Raw genomic sequence first — 19,253 nt, 5'->3', positions numbered from 1 at the left:
TGTGTGTTTGCTTGCATTTTACAGAGTTGCAATGTCAGGTTCGCTCTGTGGGTAAAGAACCCACTGCGACCACTTCATATTTCTCTAGATAGGTAAAGGTAAAGGGGACCCCTGACCATTAGGTCCAGTCATGGTCGACTCTGGGGTTGCGGTGCTCATTTTGCTTTATTGGCCAAGGGAGCCGGCATACAGCTTCCGGGTCATGTGGCCAGCATGACTAAGCCGCTTCTGGCGAACCAGAGCAGCGCACGGAAACGCTGTTTACTTTCCCGCCGGAGCAGTACCTATTTATCTACTTGCACTTTGACATGCTTTCAAACTGCTAGGTTGGCAGGAGCAGGGACTGAGCAACAGGAGCTCATCCCATCGCGGGGATTCGAACCGCCGACCTTCTGATCGGCAAATCCTAGGCTCTGTGGTTTAACCCACAGCGCCACCCACGTCCCTTATTTCTCTAGACAGATAGACGTAAATACATGCCTTCACTCTTGGTTTCTTTTGTTTTGTTTTTTCAAGCTGAGAGCCTCAGAACTCTGCACCAGAAGCCAAAACCAATAGGATATGCAGCATCCTGCCTAGAGGCTGTGGTACCTACCTGATCCCAGAAGCGGAGATTCCATACTGAGGCACGGAAGGACAGCTGCATGGCTGAAAGACCGAGAGGACCCTCCGATGCTGGAGCTGACCAGGGACCCCCCGGAGAAGGGCGAAGACGACGTAGCTGTGGATCCAACCAGCTGGGCACCCGGGACTTCCTTGTTCTTGCTCCCTTTGGGCCTCCCTGGCCCATGCTTGCTTTTCTTGCTGGCCTTGTGCTTTTTTTCCTTCAGAACTTCTCCTTCCTCAACGTTGAGGGACGGCATCCGTTTGTGGCTGCCGCCACTGCTGCCGCCACTCCCGCCAGAGGTGCCCCCAATAGAGTTGGAGACCTTGTAGTCCACGGGGGAAGCGTCGTGCCCCCTCTGCTGGCTGACGGCCGAAGTGGAGAAGCGCATGATGGAGCCGAAACCCGAGAAGATCACCTTTTGCTCAAAGACGTCGCTTTTCTGCCCATCGTTCAATGGGGAGCAATGAGCGGAAGACGAGGAGGAAGAGACAGGCTTGTGGTATTTCTCTTCCTCTGGCTGCTGCTGCTGCTGCTGCTCCAGCTTTGGGAAGGTTACGAAGTCCTGGGAGAAGGGCAAGGAGCTGCATGAGGTACCTGGAAGGGGATCAAGGGAAATCTTGAAACCTTAAGCAGGCAGAGATGAGGCATCAGAGCTATAGCTGTCACAGATCTAAGTCTACGTGTTCATTTGTTTGCTTGCAAAATGCCTAAAGGTGCAGAAGGCACCGCTGGAGAAAGCCTCACTGCTCACAGTTGAAAAAAACTAGATGCTCTTCTCACTTGCTGGATGGTTGACGAAGACTGCAATCGAAAAGGCAAAACCCACCAGGTAGACAAGGTGGTTCCTTTTGGATTGTGTTGGGCTACAATTCCTATCATCCCTGACCACTGGCGGTGTGGGCTGGGGGCTGATGGCACTTGTAGTCCAAAAAACATCTGGGGACCCCCCTCCTCACACACACTGAATGCATCAACTGAAAAGAAGACTTAGCATGTCTAATTGCATGCACTTACATTCATATGGCTAGTTACTATCAGGTTGCATCCAACTAAGTCCTATTCAATTTATATTAATGGACTGAAGCCCACTGTCATGGCTGACCCTACTGGCTCCCAGTTCCTTCCCATGCTTCACCTGCAGGTGGAAATGTCCCACTGGAAGAGGATGTGCCAAAACCCGTCGAGCTTTTCCCACTTCCTGACTTCTTGGCCTTGTGGCTTGTGCCATGGCTTGAAGACTTCTTGCCTTTCACTTCCGACCGAATGACCTCTGCGCTTTCTTTACTGCTCTCGTGGTGGTTGGTGGAAGTCTGCTGAAATGGACACATGACATAAGGAGAGAGAGATTTGAGACATTGAGCTGACATTGTCTTGAATACATCACACCTAATACATGTGAATTTGGGACATTTTTGGAACGTGCTACTGCTGTCAGGAATCTTTGGAGCTCAAACCCTAAAATTCTTGTTAAGAACATCAGGCCAGTCAGTGGTCCATCTTGTTCAGTGGCCCATCTATTCCAGGGTCCTGCTTCCACAGAGGCCAAACAGATGTCTATGGGAAACCCTCAAGCATAACCTGAGTGCAACAGCGTTCTCCCCTCCAGAGGTTTCCAGAAACTGAAACATTGCTGCTTCCAACATAACCATCAAGGTTAGTAGCCAATGACAGACTTATCCTCAATGATTATTTTTTTTAAGCCATCCAAGTTGGTTGCCATTACTGACATAGTTCAATTATGCTAGTGGCCAAAATTGTGGATAAATTTAGGAAAAGTTGCTATTTCTTAGGTCTAATGACTCGTAACACCAGACTTTTTCAGAGTAATTCAATAAAATACGGTATCATTAGGAAGATAATTTAATGATAAGCATTCAACCATCATAGTTGGTACAGGGAGTACACTGCTGACTTTCAGAAATATGAGGTACCCAATTATTTAGTTTTATTTCTGAAACACAAGTTTTCTGATATACCAGACTTGCACAAAACAGCAAGTTTTTTTTTTTTTAAAGTATGCCACACACAGCCTCTCTAGCAGTCCAGCAAGCAGTGCCTCACCTACAGAAGCAGAGGATGTGGGCATAGATGATACCCAGCAAAAGATCACCACCACACACATGAAAAACCCACTTCCTGTCTACACAATGTGCTTCAGTATGTCCACACTTGGGTAACATGCAATCTTCTGTTAGATTTCCTGCCCCCCCCCCTTTACTGCATTATCTACAAACTGGGAAAATACAAATTAAATGTGGGCAGGGAGTAAAGGCTGCCACTCCAATGAGAATGACATTGTGCAGGCAAAGCAAAAAGCACACACATACATGGGCTGCATTTAATCCACTTGGAACTTCCATGTGCACACAGCCTTCATTTGAGAGCAACGAGTCATTGTAAGGGCCTAAGGGGGAAAGCAAAAGTTGAAGAGCTTTCAAAGTAAGGACTAGAAACTTGATGTGTGTGTTTTTTTAAAAAAAGTTGCAGCAATTATTAGCCAGACTGTGAGGTGGCCCCCTGTGGGCAATCAAGAATTCTTCCAGATGACTTCCCTGAAAAAAGTAGTGTGCAGTGCAAAAACTTTTGATACACGGTTTAAAAAACCCAAAATCTCCATTTCCCCGGCGGTGTGTAATCAAACTATCACCATACAACAGCTGGGAGGTTAAAATGCATTCCAGATGTGCCAGAAGTACGTGGAAAAGAGAGGGGTGAAAATCTAAAGCGGGAGGCCTGTGCCTTCTCCAGGCCAGCAACTCCTGGGATGTTAAAAAGTTAAACCCTTCTGATTTACGAACTTGGGGCGGCGGGGGGGGGGGGGTGATCTTTGACAACCACATCTGCCAAATGGAGGGGAAGCAGAAAAGAGATGGGGCAATGCAAGAGCAGCAGTCAACTATGCTAAACCCTCGAAGGAACCGAAAAAATGACCCATATCCCAAGCAGGTTCAGCCGGCACACTGACCTCACTAACCACACCTCTGAAAGAGAAGCCCAAAGAATTTCCTTCTTCTCATCAGCTCCTCTCCCTGCAAAAGTATTTTGGAACCCATGCACAACACATACAAAGTCATACGTGGGTGGGAAATAACCCAGAATCCACATCAAAGGCCTTCTTTTTAATCCGTCAGGCCAAAAGGTGATGGAGTGAATAATAATGTATTAATGCTGGGCAAAAACCTGACTCAGAAAATGAATCCCGAGTGGAAAATTCATTAAAATTTCAAGCAGCAAGCAGTTAAGTAGAGGAACCCAGATGTTTTAGGGGACTGCTGATGAGAAGTTAAGATTTTTCAATTTAAGTTCAAACAAAGGCACCCAATGTATGAGACCAACTTGTCGCTATCCTATACAAATAGTGCTTGTCTCCTTAGGTGGGAGTCGAGTTCTACTCATCTCTAGAGACGGAGACTTCGGCCATTCATCCTTCATGGGAAGTTCTCCAACTTCCCCTGTTGGAACAGGGACCTTCCATGTCCTCATTGGCTCCCAGCCTTACATTCTGACTGGATGCCAGTGGGAGTTCTATATAAACCCTTCCTAATGCAGGTCATCCCCTAGTCTGTCTGCAAGCCAGGACTTCCTCACTCACACCTGATCAATTTTTTGCTCTGGCCTCTCTAGTTCTTTCTTTTGCTCCCTTGGCCTGTTGGGTGATGTCCAGCCAGCTAGGCATCTGATAGCAACTGTAATAACTTATTCACACCATACGCTTAAAGCATATCCAATGCACATTAAAAGCACAGGGTTCTCCCCTATCAAAGAATCCTAGGAATTGTAGTTTAAGGGTGCTGGGAACTATAGCTCTATGAGGGGAAACTACAGGTCCCAGGATTCTCTGGAGAAAGTAATGTGCTCCAAATGTCTGTGAATGTAGCTTTAAATGTAGAGTGTGGATCTATTCTTCAGTAGGGGCACAAAAACCCTGATCACCCTCAGTTCCTTGACTTTGCTTCAACCATTTAGAAGCACTACCCCCAGATCGAGCGAGTTCACCCTTCTTCTCTCCTCGCGAATCGCTCCCAATCTCCCAAGACACATTCTCAGCAATATTCAGAGAGCAATCAAACAATCAACAAGAGCTTAGACACAAAGACAAGCAGAGCACCCACAGCCACAAGCTACCACCTGGAGAGAGAGTATACCTGATTCACAGCCACTTTCAGCCAGCACTCCCGTCCCTTGTACTTGGAGGCAGGATCTGCCCCATAAATCAGAGGAACATCTCCCAGATTCTGGCTTGTGAGATGAGCTGCTACAAGGAATGACAGAGACTGGAGGAAGAAGCAAGGAAGCTGGATGCTGGTGGAGTGGGGAGGAGAGAATTAAAAAAAAACAACAACCAGCGGCAGCTGAATTGTGCGCCTCGGATTAGACTAGCACTACTCTGACAGCAGGAGGAGGGGGAAAGAACAATAAACAATCAAACCCAGTTGAGGGTTCTTCTCCTGCAAACAAGACAAAAGGGATACAGTGAAACTGGGAGCGAAATGCAAGAAGCTGCTGGGAAGAGAGCAATAGCTTGTCAGAGGGGACTTCTGTCTTGTTTTGTCAGAGCAAACAGACCCAAGCCCAAAAGAAAGGAATAAAATTGGGGGGGGGGGTTTCCTGTGTCCAGAATGGTGCACATATTTGAGTGGTTCATTGCCTATGCTGTACAACTTTAGACTTTGTGTTGGTCAGATGTCTGAATCTTTCCATAGGTCCTCCTCACATAGAGAACTAGGATGTCAAGGAGAAGTGTTAGATTGGATGCAGGTGAGAGCTCACACCATCAGATGCTTCTCCATTAAATACTGTGACTGCTGCTGTACTAGTAATCTAACACACACAAAAGCAGCATGTCAGGGAGAGGTAGGCAATGTTGTGCCAGATCAGCTTTCACCAACCTAGTACCCTGAGGATGTTTTGTGCTGCAACCCTCATCAGCTCCAAAGCTGATCTGCAGGTTGGTGAAAGCTGATCTAGGCTGTGCTAGACAGACCAAATTGCCTGCCCAGTTGTAAGGGCAGCTTCAGATGATGAAGTAGGAACGGCTCCTGCCTGCAGGCTTCCAAACTAAAAGGGAAGCAAAGGGGAGGGAAAGCTCCTGGCCATTAATTTGACCCAGCAGGAGTCTTGCGGACAGAGATGGGTCCCAATTTTGGGGTGGCCCAGGCAGAAAATCCAAAGGGCACACCACCCCAAAATGTATAAATAACAAACTTAATAATGGGACAACTGGCCGCCAAAATGTGCAGCTACAGTCGCTGCAGCAGCTGTCTTGCTCGGCCAACAGGCCCATCAGGATACGGCAGAGGAGGGAAAGGGAGGCAGGTTGGTTCCACCATCAGCTCTGCTGAGAAACCTACTCCATCAGGTTCCTTCATTAGGTTGCAGAAGAGGAGAGAAGAGAAGAGGAACAGGGCCACTCCATCTGCTCTGTGGAGAGACCAGCAACTTTTGGCTCCCCTCTCCTCAAGTTGTTTCCTTCCCAGCAGGCCATTATACAAACTATGTAATTAAGAATTAGTGCCTGGGTTTGCTATATTCCTCCTCCATCCCAAACCGTTTTCCCTTTGGTAGCTTATTTTTTAAACCATAAACCCAAGGACAGAGGATATCTTATTACTGATCTTTCCAAGATGCTCGGGGTGCCTTTCTTTTTAAGCTAAAGGGCAGGGTAAATATTATTTAACTTTAAATAAATAAATGATAGCAGAGCAAGATCTGCCTACAAAACAAGGAACACAGAGCAGACATGTATCCTGTTGCAGAGGTATTCCATGGCTGAACAGTGTGTCAGTATAGGTGTTGTGAAGAGGAAGAAGGTATGGTTGGTAAAACACCTTGCAAATTAAAAGCCTTTTCTAAATTATTATTACTATACTGGTCCAAATATAAGCCCCCCCCCCAATATATAGACACACATACCCAGGAGAGCTCTTAAATCACCACCTCTCTACCTACAAGAGGATTATTATAGGCAACACTCAAGTTTTATACAAGCCAGATTTGGGGTGGGGGGGAGTGTGGCCTATATTCATAAAAAAAGGTTGTCACTTAAAAAGGTAAAGGTAAAGGACCCCTGGCAGTTAGGTCCAGTCGCAGACGACTCTGGGGTTGCGGCGCTCATCTCGCTTTACAGGCTGAGGGAGCCGGTGTTTGTCCACAGACAGTTTTTCCAGGTCATGTGACCAGCATGACTAAGCTGCTTCTGGCGCAATGGAACACCAAAACCAGAGCAGCGCACGAAAGGTCCATTTACCTTCCCGCCGGAGCAGTACCTATTTATCTACTTGCACTTTTGGAGTGCTTTCGAACTGCTAGGTTGGCAGGAGCAGGAACCGAGCAACGGGAGCTTACCTCGTTGCAGGGATTCGAACCGCCGACCTTCTGATCGGCAAGCCCAAGAGGCTCAGTGGTTTAGACCACAGCACCACCCCCGCCCCAACAAGGTTGTCACCTACTGAGTGTGAAATGAGATGCATTATTCAACAGCATTTGCAAATACACAGAAAACCCCATACAAGCAACTGGTAGAAAACATGCCATCGCTGATGAGTGCATACAGACAACTAAAATATACAAAGCAATATACAGATTGTACAGAAATGCATTAGACCAATTCCTTCCTGGAAGATAGCTAAGTCTATCCATAGCCAGGAACTATAATAGTGAAACTGAACCTCCATGGCATGAGGAATGATATCAGATTATCAGGTGTTGGGAACACACAACAGGATGTCTCAACTGTGTTCTGTTTGTGTGCTACCAGAGGCACCCAGTTGGTCGCTGCAGTAAACAACATGCTGGACTAAAAATACTCCTTGTCTAATCCAGCAAGCCAATTCTTATATTTGCAAATGGAAGGTCAAAAAAGGGTGAAAATTGAGCTAGGGAAACAGTTCTAGAAGTTCTTTTCCAGTGTAAGGAAGATGCCCAGAGATGTGTGAAACAATAATGAAGATAAGAGCACCACTGTGCATGTGTAGAGTATTTTCCCTCTTGTGACTAACCCACAAATATCCGAGAATGGGGAACAGAGCTTTCAAGTTAGGGGAATATGACTTCCAGGCAGGCTCAAACAGCGAGCCCCTCTCAAGTCGGGAAATTAAAGCCCTCCTTAAAATTTCTTTCTCAGACTTGCTTTATATCCAAAAGGATTTAGGTCAGCTGCAATCTCTGGTGACACTAGGAAACCCAGTGGGAACTCCGCCTATGGCATGAGAGCATCCAATTAAAATACTTCTTCCTCCGTCACAGCCTCCTGACCTGGATTATGGAGGCTGGGGAGGGATCATAAACCAAGAGGGGCAAACGGCAGAGAGAGAGAGAGAGAGAGAGAGAGAGAGAGAGAGAAAGTTTTCAATTTGGAGAGCCAGATGTTGAGGGTCTCCATCTGTGGCAATGTATTGAATGCCTGTCAACAAGTAATCAGAATGTCTGCAGCTGCCAGGGTGGGGTGGGCGTCCAGAGTGGGGTAGAGGAGTGAAAGGATGCAGATTTAGGCAGCAGAACAAGGCATCAAAGTGGAGTGCACCACTTCAGGAAGGTGGGGGGGGGATACCCATTTTCGAAAGCTCCTATGTGCTTAAAAACTCCCTGCAAATAGAAAATCAACATGGTAGGCAAAAAACTTTGCTCCTCAATCATGTGCCGATTTTCCATTTGCAGGGAGAATCATAGAATCAGGTTTACCTTATTATGTTTTTAATATGGGCTTTGTGTCATTCATAAACGCTATTTCTCATCTGTAATCTCATTCTGCTGCATGCGTAGACCGAGACCTCAATTCAACTACATTGCAGAGAGAGAGAAAGCAGGGTATGGATTCCCCCAAGTGTAAAAGAGGCTATCTTGCCTTGTTGTTATCAGCAATAAGAGAAAAGGAGGCAGTGCCTGTGGATGCAAAACCTATTAGTCCTGCTGAAGGAAGGAAAATTCAGTATTTCCTTTTAGCATTTATATATTCCGAGCGGTTTATTGATTAATGGATTAATGCAGGGATGGCTGTTTTCTCCTCCAAGGGTCTCTCTCTTCTCTGAATAGTGGTCCGGGGGCAAAAGCTATATTTACTGCAGAACTTGACCCTCCTCACTGTGGATCCTTGTTATTTCAAAGATACAGGATTCCTCTCAAAAGTTATTCAAAACTGCGAAAGAAGTTCAGTGCCATGCAGCAACCGTGAAGCTAAAAAAGGGCTTCACGGCTATGAAACACTTAATGTAATAAACCTTAATCTTGCCTCCTTCCTTTCTAAACAACCCCAAACACTTTTCTCGTATGTAGGAGATGCTGCAACCCCAGCAATCGTTTTTGTCATCCTGTTTCTTTTTAATCTTTTCCAGCACTAGGATACCCTTTCTAAGATGCGACAAGAAAACAAGTGAGGAACAGAAGCAAATCTGCGAAAAATAATAACATAATACAGTAATAATAAAAATAGTAATGTGATGGGAAATCTCCCTCTCCCACCAGATTGGTTTGCTTAAAAAGTAAAAGCTTGAACTAATTTTTTGCTTAATAGGCTTTGAAATCACCTACTTATTTGCATATTGGCACAGAATACAAATTTGGCTGCCTTAGCAACGGTACCACAAATTCTCTCTTTCCCAGCCAATCAAAAGGAGACAACCAGCATTGTTGGCACTGGGCTGTGGAAGCCAAGGGCTGCATGCTTGCCCTTTCTCCAGCGTTGAGTTCAGGAGGGAGAAGGCTTATTCCTGTACATCTTGGAAGGATCCATAGGTGCAGGTGCCAAAGCTGAATCCATTTCTCTCCTTCACTTTTGAGACGCTGATGGATGAGATCAGGGTTGGGTTTTTGTTTTTTTCAGACAAGAAGGCAGGTTGTACTTCCAACTACATGCCTTGAGATCACAAACCTTGCTGTGTTTGCTGGCAAGTTTTCAAGGTATTGCTTTTGCCACAGACGCGTCAATCTGCATTCATCAGAGCACAGTATCATTCCTTATTCACAAGATCATTAAAACCATTCATGCCAAGACTGGTCAGATCAGCCCTCATTCAAACACAGGTTTTTTTTTGTTTTGTGTGGGGGGTTTTTTGCCAGACAGGACAACAAAACAATAAGATGTTGCATACTTAGCTGGCAGTCACTAAAGCATAGGGCTCTCTCTCTGTGTGTGTGTGTGTGTGTGTGTGTGTGTGGTGAGGTTCTGCTTTCACAAAAGGCTACTTACCTCCTTAGATCAGATAAGCAGCATTGGCCACAAGCCAATTTGGTACATGAGGTAGTCAATCTAAAAGGCACCTACCTCTCTTACCATTTAACACACGGCATAATCCACCAAGAAGTTCTTCTGCATAAGCAGAAGGAGTGTCTCCACCCCCATCGTTCAGGCCGGACACTGAGGTCCAGCTCAGAGGGCCTTCTGGCGGTTCCCTCACTGCGAGAAGTGAGGTTATAGGGAACCAGGCAGAGGGCCTTCTCAGTAGTGGGGCCTGCCCTGTGGAACGCCCTCCCAGCAGATGTCAAGGAAATAATCAACTCTCTGACTTTTAGAAGATATCTGAAGGCAGCCCCGTTTAGGGAAGTTTTTAATGTTTGATGTTTTATCATGTTTTTAATATTCTGTTGGGAGCCGCCCAGAGTGGCTGGGGAAACCCAGCCAGATGGGCGGGGTAGAAATAACAAATTGTTGTTGTTATTGTTAAGCTGCAGTGAAATGAACTCTTGCACTCTTGCACAGCTCTTTCTGCATTGCAGGGGGTTGAACTAGATGACCCTTGGGGTCCCATCCAATTCTATGATTCTATGACAATTTCAATGGGACTTGTGCAGAACTGCCTGATGGACCATACCCCATGTTTATTTACATGGATGTGTTTGTGGAGAGGGGTAAGGTGTTGGCCTTTTCTCACCTAATTTCCCCAAAATGGATCAGGCTGCCTCATCTCTGATGAGACTCCTTTCATTCTCCCTCATTGTCTACATGCAATAAAAGTCTGATGGGGCTTCCCTCTCCCTCTTTTTTTATTATTTAAAGGAAACAGAGGGTTAATTGTCTACAACCCAAGCTAAGCAGCCAGGTTTTAAGTTTCACTGAGACCTTGAGAATAATCTTCTTAGCATGTCAGCTCCAGACAGCTCCGTGAACCAGGCGACTCCATGGGTGATGAAAGAGAGAGCCTAATTGCACTAGTATAAGCCAAGAGAACACATGGGAGGGGGAGGGAGGGAGGGAGGGAGGGAGAGAAAAGAGGAGAAAACCACGAAGAAGAAGCAGCGACAATCTTTCCTGAACAACCTCATCAAAACACTCCATTCCAGAAATGGTGACCCCATAATTCCTTGCAGGGACTGAGAAAAAAACAGTAAGACAATGAACTCAATAAGAATTTGTTGTCCAAGTATTAATGGCAAGGAGGTAACTCATTAGAGATCAGAGATATCAAGGCAGTGATTCGTAGTCAGGGACAAAAAAAATCCCATGTATCATTGCCTGATGAACCACCTTAAAGGAAGTGGGAGGGAAGCTCTAGAGGGAAAGGTACCACTGTGTGAGCGAGGGGTAGGGGTTGTTTATGTGTAATGAAGACACCTCCCCCTAAGTAATGTTGGTTGTTGCCACAGCCTCTCTCTCAGTGACCATGATGGTTTGCCTTTATAGACTGCTTACTAGTAAAAGACCTCGAAGCAGTTCACAATACTGTAGAGTGAGAAAAAGGCATTTGATAATATATAAACACAATAAGTACAATAAAAACGATCTCAAATTATTTATATAGTAACAGAACAAATGCACAAACAACATCCACATATAGAAACAGTTATCACTATAAACAAAACCAGAGAGCACTGCAAAGCAGCATAATGCAACACACGTTTATTCACCCAAACACTCAGTCAACCTCACTCACAACCACTGCAATCATTCACTACCAACCGCTCGGACACAAAACTACTCACACTCAATGTTACAACCCAAGCATACACAGGCAAGAGACTCTACCCATCTCTGAAGCATTAATGGAGTCATGCCTCACACCCAATGGACTATCTAATTCTCCTCTCTCATCTGAGAGGAGCCCAGTTCTAAACCAGAGCATGCTCTCCCCCTGTGGAGTTTAAATTATTTTCATTCACTCGTGATGGGAGAGTTTGCATCTCAGGGATAGTATGGGAGGGATCTGTTGTTCAGGCACAACAACTTAGAGGCATCAGTGTGAACAATGGACAGTTTATTGAAGCTTCTTGCACACAGCACAGCAGGGATGTGTTGCAAACGGAAGTCCATATAGTATCTGTCCACATGGTTTGTTTCCCTCGCAACCAAATCAGTCAAAAGGTTAGTCAACAAGGCAACTAAATTCGCAGTGAATTGCTGGCAGTAGCCCACAACTTTCCCAATCTGCTGACATCTCATTCCAGGTATCCTGTCACACAGGATAAACTCTGAAACAAAATACTGAACTTGCATTTTAATGGTATTATCAATGCGCCCAGCAGAGAGGATTCACAGGACTCCCCACCACCAAATACTTGCTGAACACTGACATCATCGTCAATGTGGACATCTTTGAGTCCGTTCCAACTCTATGATTCTATGATTCCATTCTCAAATCAGAACAAGACCTTGTCTGTACATATCTGAAAACTTGCAGCTTTCCCATGGAATCTGAAGGGCATCATTGTGATCTGGAACAGTCTTGGCATTCTGGGAAGTTGTATCAACTCACTGGATAGTTTAAATCTTGGACAGGTGGATTCCCAGATTGTTTTGTGCCCGTAGTAGAACTTATTCCATCCACCCCACTCTACTTCTTGGACCAGGGCACAAAACAGAAGGAAATTGGGCCAAGCCAGGCTTATCACTACAGCATGTGCCACGGAAATACAATTCATAAGGTGGACTTATATGCCTATTTCTTACTTTGCAGTCCATGTACATAAGGGCTATTTGTCCTTATGGATACAGTGAGTCAGTAGGATTTCGTCTTGGACACATCCCTGAATGGTACATATGAAAATTTAATCCAGTTAACACTTCTGTTGTTTGTCCTTGAACTATCATCTTATTTACAAGAGATAATGGGAATAGTCCATGTATGTAGGCATAGTTGCATCATATATGCCCAACCAGTACATAACCATAGGAAGCTGATGGAGCGCCAGTGGGAACACCTGCTTTGGGCTGAGTAGTAAAGTCCACTACTCAGCTGGGCCTTTCTTCACTGGGATGGAGGATATTCTCTTGTTGTTGCTGTTACTGCCTCATTGGTCCAGGAAATAGGTGAAGCTCCTCAATCTCTGCCACGTCTTAATAGCCTGAGTGGCATTTAGAAATGGGCAATGGGACTCCCGTGCCTCAGGAGAGGTGGGCTTTCACTCCCAAGTTCCTGGTAATACTCTTCAAGATTCTACAAAAGGATAGGATGTGACTTGAGCAGATATGAATATCTCCAGGAAGACAGCAAGAGAGCCAAGAGTCTCCGGGGTATTACACAGAACCTCAATGCTCGGGAGGCAGCAGGAGGAGCTCAGCTATCAGCTCAGTAGTATGTATCAAATATTTGACCTACAAGAGTCCTAATAATTTCATATCTGCTGTGTCTTTTGTAACCTGCTTGTACACTGTCTAGAGACTACAGTGTTAAACCAATATATAAACTGTTGCTGCCTGGGGAACACTGGACCTCTCTGTTGTGTTTGGTAAATTTCTGCATGAGTGCCTATCTGATGTATGAAACTTGCCACAAACGTGGTGATAGCCATGGGCTTAGATCAAAGGGGACTGGACAAAATTCACGATGGACAGGTCTGTCAATGGCTATTAGTCATAATGGCTAAACTTCATCCACTCCACTGAATACTAGCTGCTGAGGGACAAGCGGGGGGTGGGGATGCAGGGGGAGAGGGCATTTGTGTCTGCTCCCACTATGATGTCCATGTTCCACCAATGTAATTAGGAGTGAATCCAGATTATTTTTCTCCACCCAGACACCAAGGCACTCTTAGCAACTTAAGTATTATTTAATTTATTCAGGTAACTGAGTCATTTTGCTGTCTTTGAGCCCTTAGTTACAGCACTGGAGCTCTGACTGCTTGGTTTTCTTTTATTGCCCTATCTGTGGGCAATTTCCACTTGTCCTGTGCCTAGAAAGCATGGGCCTGAGCAGTTTTCCGCTTGTCCTGTGCTTTTCTAGACACAGGTCCAGGTGGTTTTGCCTTTGCCCTGCATTTTTCTTCTGCCCATTTCAAAATATGGCAACCCTTGCCACTGTTATGACCTTAAGGCAGAGATCTCAGTAGCACTTTGCCCCTACTGCCATGCCAGAGGTACCACTGCTGGATGAGTGAAGGCTGCAAATTTGCCCAAAGGGCTGGCACTCTCTCCTAGCCCTCTGCTGCCGCCTGGATGGTAAAATCGGGCATTTGCTGGGGAATCAAGACCAGCACAGGGCCCACTACCTAAAACAGCTATCATGCCCACTTTGGACAGAGTTCTCAGGCAGACTGGATGCAACCTAAGTGTGTTCTCAGCTTGCAAGTCTCACCTCATCCACGATGGGGGCAGAGGGCACGGAAGCTGCCATACCCAAGACCCGCCCCCCAACCACCTTCTCACTCCCAAAGCCATTCTTCCTCCTCCCCAAACTGTAAACACCCACAGCTATTGCAGCCCCACTCTCCAGAGATATTCATGAACCTGATGGTAAACTGAGACTCCTCAAACTGTATACAGTGCTACCTTGGTTTACGAACTTAATCCGTTCCGGAAGTCCATTCCTAAACCAAAGCGTTCTTAAACCAAGACGTGCTTTCCCATAACAGCAGCAGACTCAGTTTACAAATGGAACACACTCAACAGGAAGCGAAACATGTTCTGCTTCCAAGGCAAAGTTCACAAACCAAAACACCTACTTCTGGGTTTGCTTCTTAATCCAAGCTGTTCATAAACTAAGATGTTCTTAAACCAAGGTACCACTGTATTTGAAAGTGCGGTCCGCTAATTCAGATGTTCAAAGTATCTTTCATAGGACGACAACTCCCCTCACCAAGGGCTCATCAGGTCGTGTGTGGATGCAGCTACTTGGAAGCAAATGTTTCAATTCCTATATCGCGGGGTGAGGGGAGGAAATGTGCCACCAGCAGCCTGACAATTTCTTGGTGGAAAGCTGCAGCTGAATCCACGGGTGGCTTTGGCCACATGTTACCTGCACATGAACGTATCCCAAGGGATACTCAGTGCGCATCATGTGGATATAGCAACAGCTGTAAAATAAGAGCTGTGGCTGAGCAAGTGCGTGAGCTGCTTACCTCTGTATGTGCACATTCATTATCTAGCCTTTGTTTCCAGGCCTATTAAACACTGGAGTCTTTGCTCCTTAAATTTCCAAGCATGCAAAGAGATCCAAGATGTGGTTTGTGTTCGATGCCAGAAAGGCATGAATGTCTCCATAAAGCAGTGATAGTTGCAATAAGCAATTCTGAGGTTTAAAAAAACTGCAGGTGGAGGGGAGCAGCTCTCCCCAATGATGAAAGTGTGCCTGTTCCCTAAACACAGTCTGTTACCTTCCCCTCCCTCTAAGCGATGCAGCTAATATCTCCAAACAGGACATTGTAACATATGAGTAAACATTCGAACAATTGTTTCCACCTGTATTTTTCATGTTTCTGGACTTTAATTTGCTAACAGTTATGTCTAACCTGGATATGGCGGGGGGGGGGGGGAGAGAAATATAAAAGAATAACAACAACAACAACGATTCGTTATTATATTGCACTCATTACTGCTTATTAGTAGCAAAAATAAATCATTTAGTCCTCATCTTGAATTGAAAGGGAGTCTAAGCGTGTTGTAAGCATATTCCTGCTTACTGACAGTTGCCCCCGAAACAGCTTAATCGCCACCCTCCCCCGCCTCTAGTGCTTCCCCCCGTTGTTAATATGTAGATTGTAAGCTTCTTGGGGCAGGTATCTTGTCATATTTCCCCATGTTATTGTGTGCCATGTACATGGATGGCACAGGAGAAACACCACAACTCCTAAACTACCCTACTTTTCCGAGTATAAGACTATGTTTTTTTACTCTAAAATAAGGTTCAAAATTGGGGCTCGTCTTATACACGGATAGTATCTCCCCCCATTTTCTTAAATCGGAGTCCCCCAAAATAGGGGGCATCTTATAGACGGAAAAATACGCTAAATTAAAACAGCCTAGTTTGTGTGTTTGAGCAAGCGCTCGCACAATCACCACACACTTATTTTAAACTATCCTCAGATCTTTGGATTTGAGAGGTATTGTCTTACATGCACTATGCTGCTTTACCCTAGATGTGCTCATTTTGAACCCTTGACAGGCCCCATAGAGAAATTTCACTAATGCCGTGTAATCCTGACTTGTCTCAAACAGCCCCCCAGCCCCGCCCTGCCACCTTCCCCCTGGGTCTCCCACATATCTCTGTGGCCTCACCCTTGTCCTGACCTGGAGAGATATCCTGCTGTTTGCAGTTCCAGCTCTGGGCCTCCTAACAGGTTGTCTTACACAGCTACATAATTTTCTTAATGGCCAATTTTAACTCCTTCCAGGATTCTTGGAGCCACGCAGGTGGCAGAGTGGGAAAAGTTCCATGTGAAGATTCTCAGCCCATTCTGTGCTTCACAATGTCTAAGGGACGGACACTTTGGAGGCTTACAAGCAGCAGAGAGAGACGTGGGGGCAGGGGATTATTCATTCTTTCTCTCTCTCCAAACTTGAGAGTATTCCCAGGAAGGCAGGTTAAGATTGAAAGTGTGCATTTCATTAATGGAAGTAATTGACACTGGATGCTATAAGACACATAACATAAATGAGTTCTTGTTCCGCTGTTAAAATTCAGTTTGTGATTAGCTGGTTAGTATTTTTGAACAAGGAATATGCTTTGAATTTAGGAAAGGGTTGAGAGTGCAGAAATATTGGCTCTGACCACTGATACGTCCCACAGTCAGAATGGCCAATTATCAGAGATGTTAGGATGAGGTGTCCACAAAGGTAAAGGACCCCTGGACAGTTAAGTCCAGTCAAAGGCAACTATGGGGTTGCGGTGCTCATCTCACTTTCAGGCCGAGGGAGCCAGCATTTGTCCACAGACAGCTTTCCGGGTCATGTGGCCAGCATGAATAAACCGCTTCTGGAGCAACAGGACACCATGATGGAAACCAGAGCGCATGGAAATGCTGTTTACCTTCCCGTCGCAGCAGTACCTATTTATCTACTTGCACTTGCGTGCTTTCGAACTGCTAGGTTGGCAGGAGCTGGGACTGAGCAACGGAAACTCACTCCGTCACAGGGATTTGAACCGCCGACCTTCCAATCGGCAAGCCCAAGAGGCTCAGTGGTTTAGACCACAGCGCCACCCACATCCCTGGTCATCCGCAACATCTAGAGGGCACCACATTGGCTACCCTTGGTATACCATGTGGTTTCTAATCTCTTGCCCCCAGTGTTCACACATTACAAAACTCTGCAGTTGGCCCCATTGGTTCTAACCACAAAATGACCTTGGAAACTCTATTCACATGCCTTCACTAAATATTTTTTTCCACAGATTATCCATGACTGATATTTACCTCTGACATGAAGACGTTATCAAGCACTTAGTCTATCTGATCAACATTAACAACATGGTGGTGGGGGCTTACACACATTGAGCTCCTCATCCAATCCATGTGGCTGCTCACAATCTCTATTAAGCATCTGCACACATGTTTAAATTCATTCACATGAAATAGACATCGTTTCAAGGTGGAGAGGCGAAAGGGGGTGACCAGGCCCCTTCTGGACAAACCTTTGGAGAACAACAGTTGAACTAAACTAATCCCACAAGAATATAAATCCACATTCAGGCTAGGCTAGATCCAATTAAAACAATCTAGTTTAATTAAGCAGGATAGGATTGCAGGGCAGACGACAGTTTCCCCAGGAATTACTCATTAGCAGAGGGGTTTCTGATGGTTAAACAAATGATGTTTTCAAGAAGTGAAAGCAAGCTCTACTAAGGGTCCCGCTTATATGCTCCACACCCTGCACCTGTATGGATGAGGCCCGTTGCAAACTAATGAGAACCATACTTCAAGGTCCTGCTGCAGATTTATGCATTATTATGTTCCTATGGTCTTCAAGGGAGGAAGCCGATTTCATAGCCCGCTGGTGCCCCCAAACATTGAGCCCCTAAGCTACATTATAAGGAGCATAGGTCCAAGAGCTGGCAAGGTTCAGGGTGGGTAACCAGCTGGCACTTCTTGCCACTATTTTATTAAATTTCCATACTACTTTATACATATAGATCTCAGGGCGGTTCACAACATTAAATCACAATATAGAAAACACAAAATACACACTAAAAACAAAACCAAAGACAACCCAATAATCCCCTCCAATAATGCATGAGTATACACACATAAGACTATTATTATTAAATTTATATCCTACCCTTCTTCCTGAGGGAGCTCAGATTGCACAGCTAATCGCTTTGTTTCATACCAGCTGCATTTTTGTGGTATTGGAACATCAAACCACATCCTACAATCTCACAAAATCCGGCAACATCATCTCAATACATGACTTAAAATATGCATGCTCTCAAACAGCCTACCATGCCCATCCTACAGTGCAATCTGGTACAAAGTCAAAATGTTTATCTTAAGGATGGAACTAGATCAAGTGGTTTGAAAGAGGGATAACTGCTTCTGCAGCAAATACACGCATCCCGTTTTTAGCTCCGGTAAACAGGTCTTGCAGGAGTTTGCATTGTTTCAAAACCCTGCAAAACCTGCTTGGCCAGAGGTAACAGTGGGACAAAAGAAGTATGTGTGCAATGACTACAGAAACAGATTCCTCTCTCTTGGACCACTTTCAGCTCTTTAAAAAAACCACTGCCCATCTCCAGCCTCAAAGCCCAATTATTATGCATTACGCATGTGAACAAAAACCTATGTGTGAACACATATGGGGCTTTTTATTGAACCAAGCAATTGGCAGCACTGAAGCAATCATAGCACAAACAGAACTGCCTGAAATTCAAGCCAAGAGATTGATTTTTCCATAGAAAATCTGCTGCCAGAGGCTTGGAAAACAGAGCTGGAAATGGAATTCCTCCGGCAGGCTTTCACTTCCCTACTTAGCCTAATGGGCTAACCCTGATGCTGATTAAGTAATGTGAGATTTGGCCCTAGAAAATGTAGCCCAGTCATTTCACCTGGTTTACAATCAGGCTTGAGAGACAGAGAGAGAGCAAAGCAAAGCTCTGTGATTAGATTATTAATGCTACGGAAGGCCTGAAGTGAAACATGTTCTTCAGGAACGAGCTGTGACATGCTTCTGAAATCACTCAAGGGTTTAGCTTAGCGATTATGTCATCAGCAGCAGACAGCTGCAATATGAGCTTCTCAGGGCTCAGAGCTTGCTTGTGGTGGGGAAGTGAAGGGAAGAGCATTGGGGGAATGTGTGCAATCAGGACCTGAAACAAATTGGAGTGGGTGCAGCAAGGAAGGACTTGTACATCTATCCTTCTTCTCTTGCTTGATCTATTTTTTCCACTCTCAAGGGAGAGCTGTGTATAAAACACAGGTCCTGAATTCGGGTAAATAATAATAATAATAATAATAATAATAATAATTAAAATTTATATACCACCCTTCACCCAAAGATCATAGGACA

At 45.2% G+C, this 19,253-nt stretch overlaps 1 protein-coding gene across 6 annotated transcripts in view; it reads right to left on the bottom strand.

The window, feature by feature from the left end:
• Positions 1-19,253, bottom strand: part of MLLT6 (MLLT6, PHD finger containing) — an 89,381-nt gene that overhangs the window by 18,432 nt on the left and 51,696 nt on the right. For 4 of the 6 annotated variants that reach the window (XM_079949344.1, XM_079949347.1, XM_079949349.1 and 1 more), the window contains exons 9-10: positions 1,743-1,920; positions 596-1,201 (exon numbers count right to left, since the gene is read on the bottom strand). In XM_079949344.1, coding sequence (XP_079805470.1) covers positions 596-1,201; positions 1,743-1,920 — 784 coding nt within the window. The remainder of the gene's footprint in view (positions 1-595; positions 1,202-1,742; positions 1,921-19,253) is intronic. The other 2 variants (XM_079949346.1, XM_079949348.1) reach the window with 1 other exon arrangement.

The sequence above is a fragment of the Podarcis cretensis genome (assembly GCF_951804945.1).
Source record: "Podarcis cretensis genome assembly, chromosome: 13".
In the NCBI taxonomy this organism is placed as follows: Eukaryota; Metazoa; Chordata; class Lepidosauria; order Squamata; family Lacertidae; genus Podarcis; species Podarcis cretensis.
The sequence above is the reverse complement of the archived record's forward strand: the minus strand, read 5'-3'. Positions and strand labels throughout refer to the sequence as shown.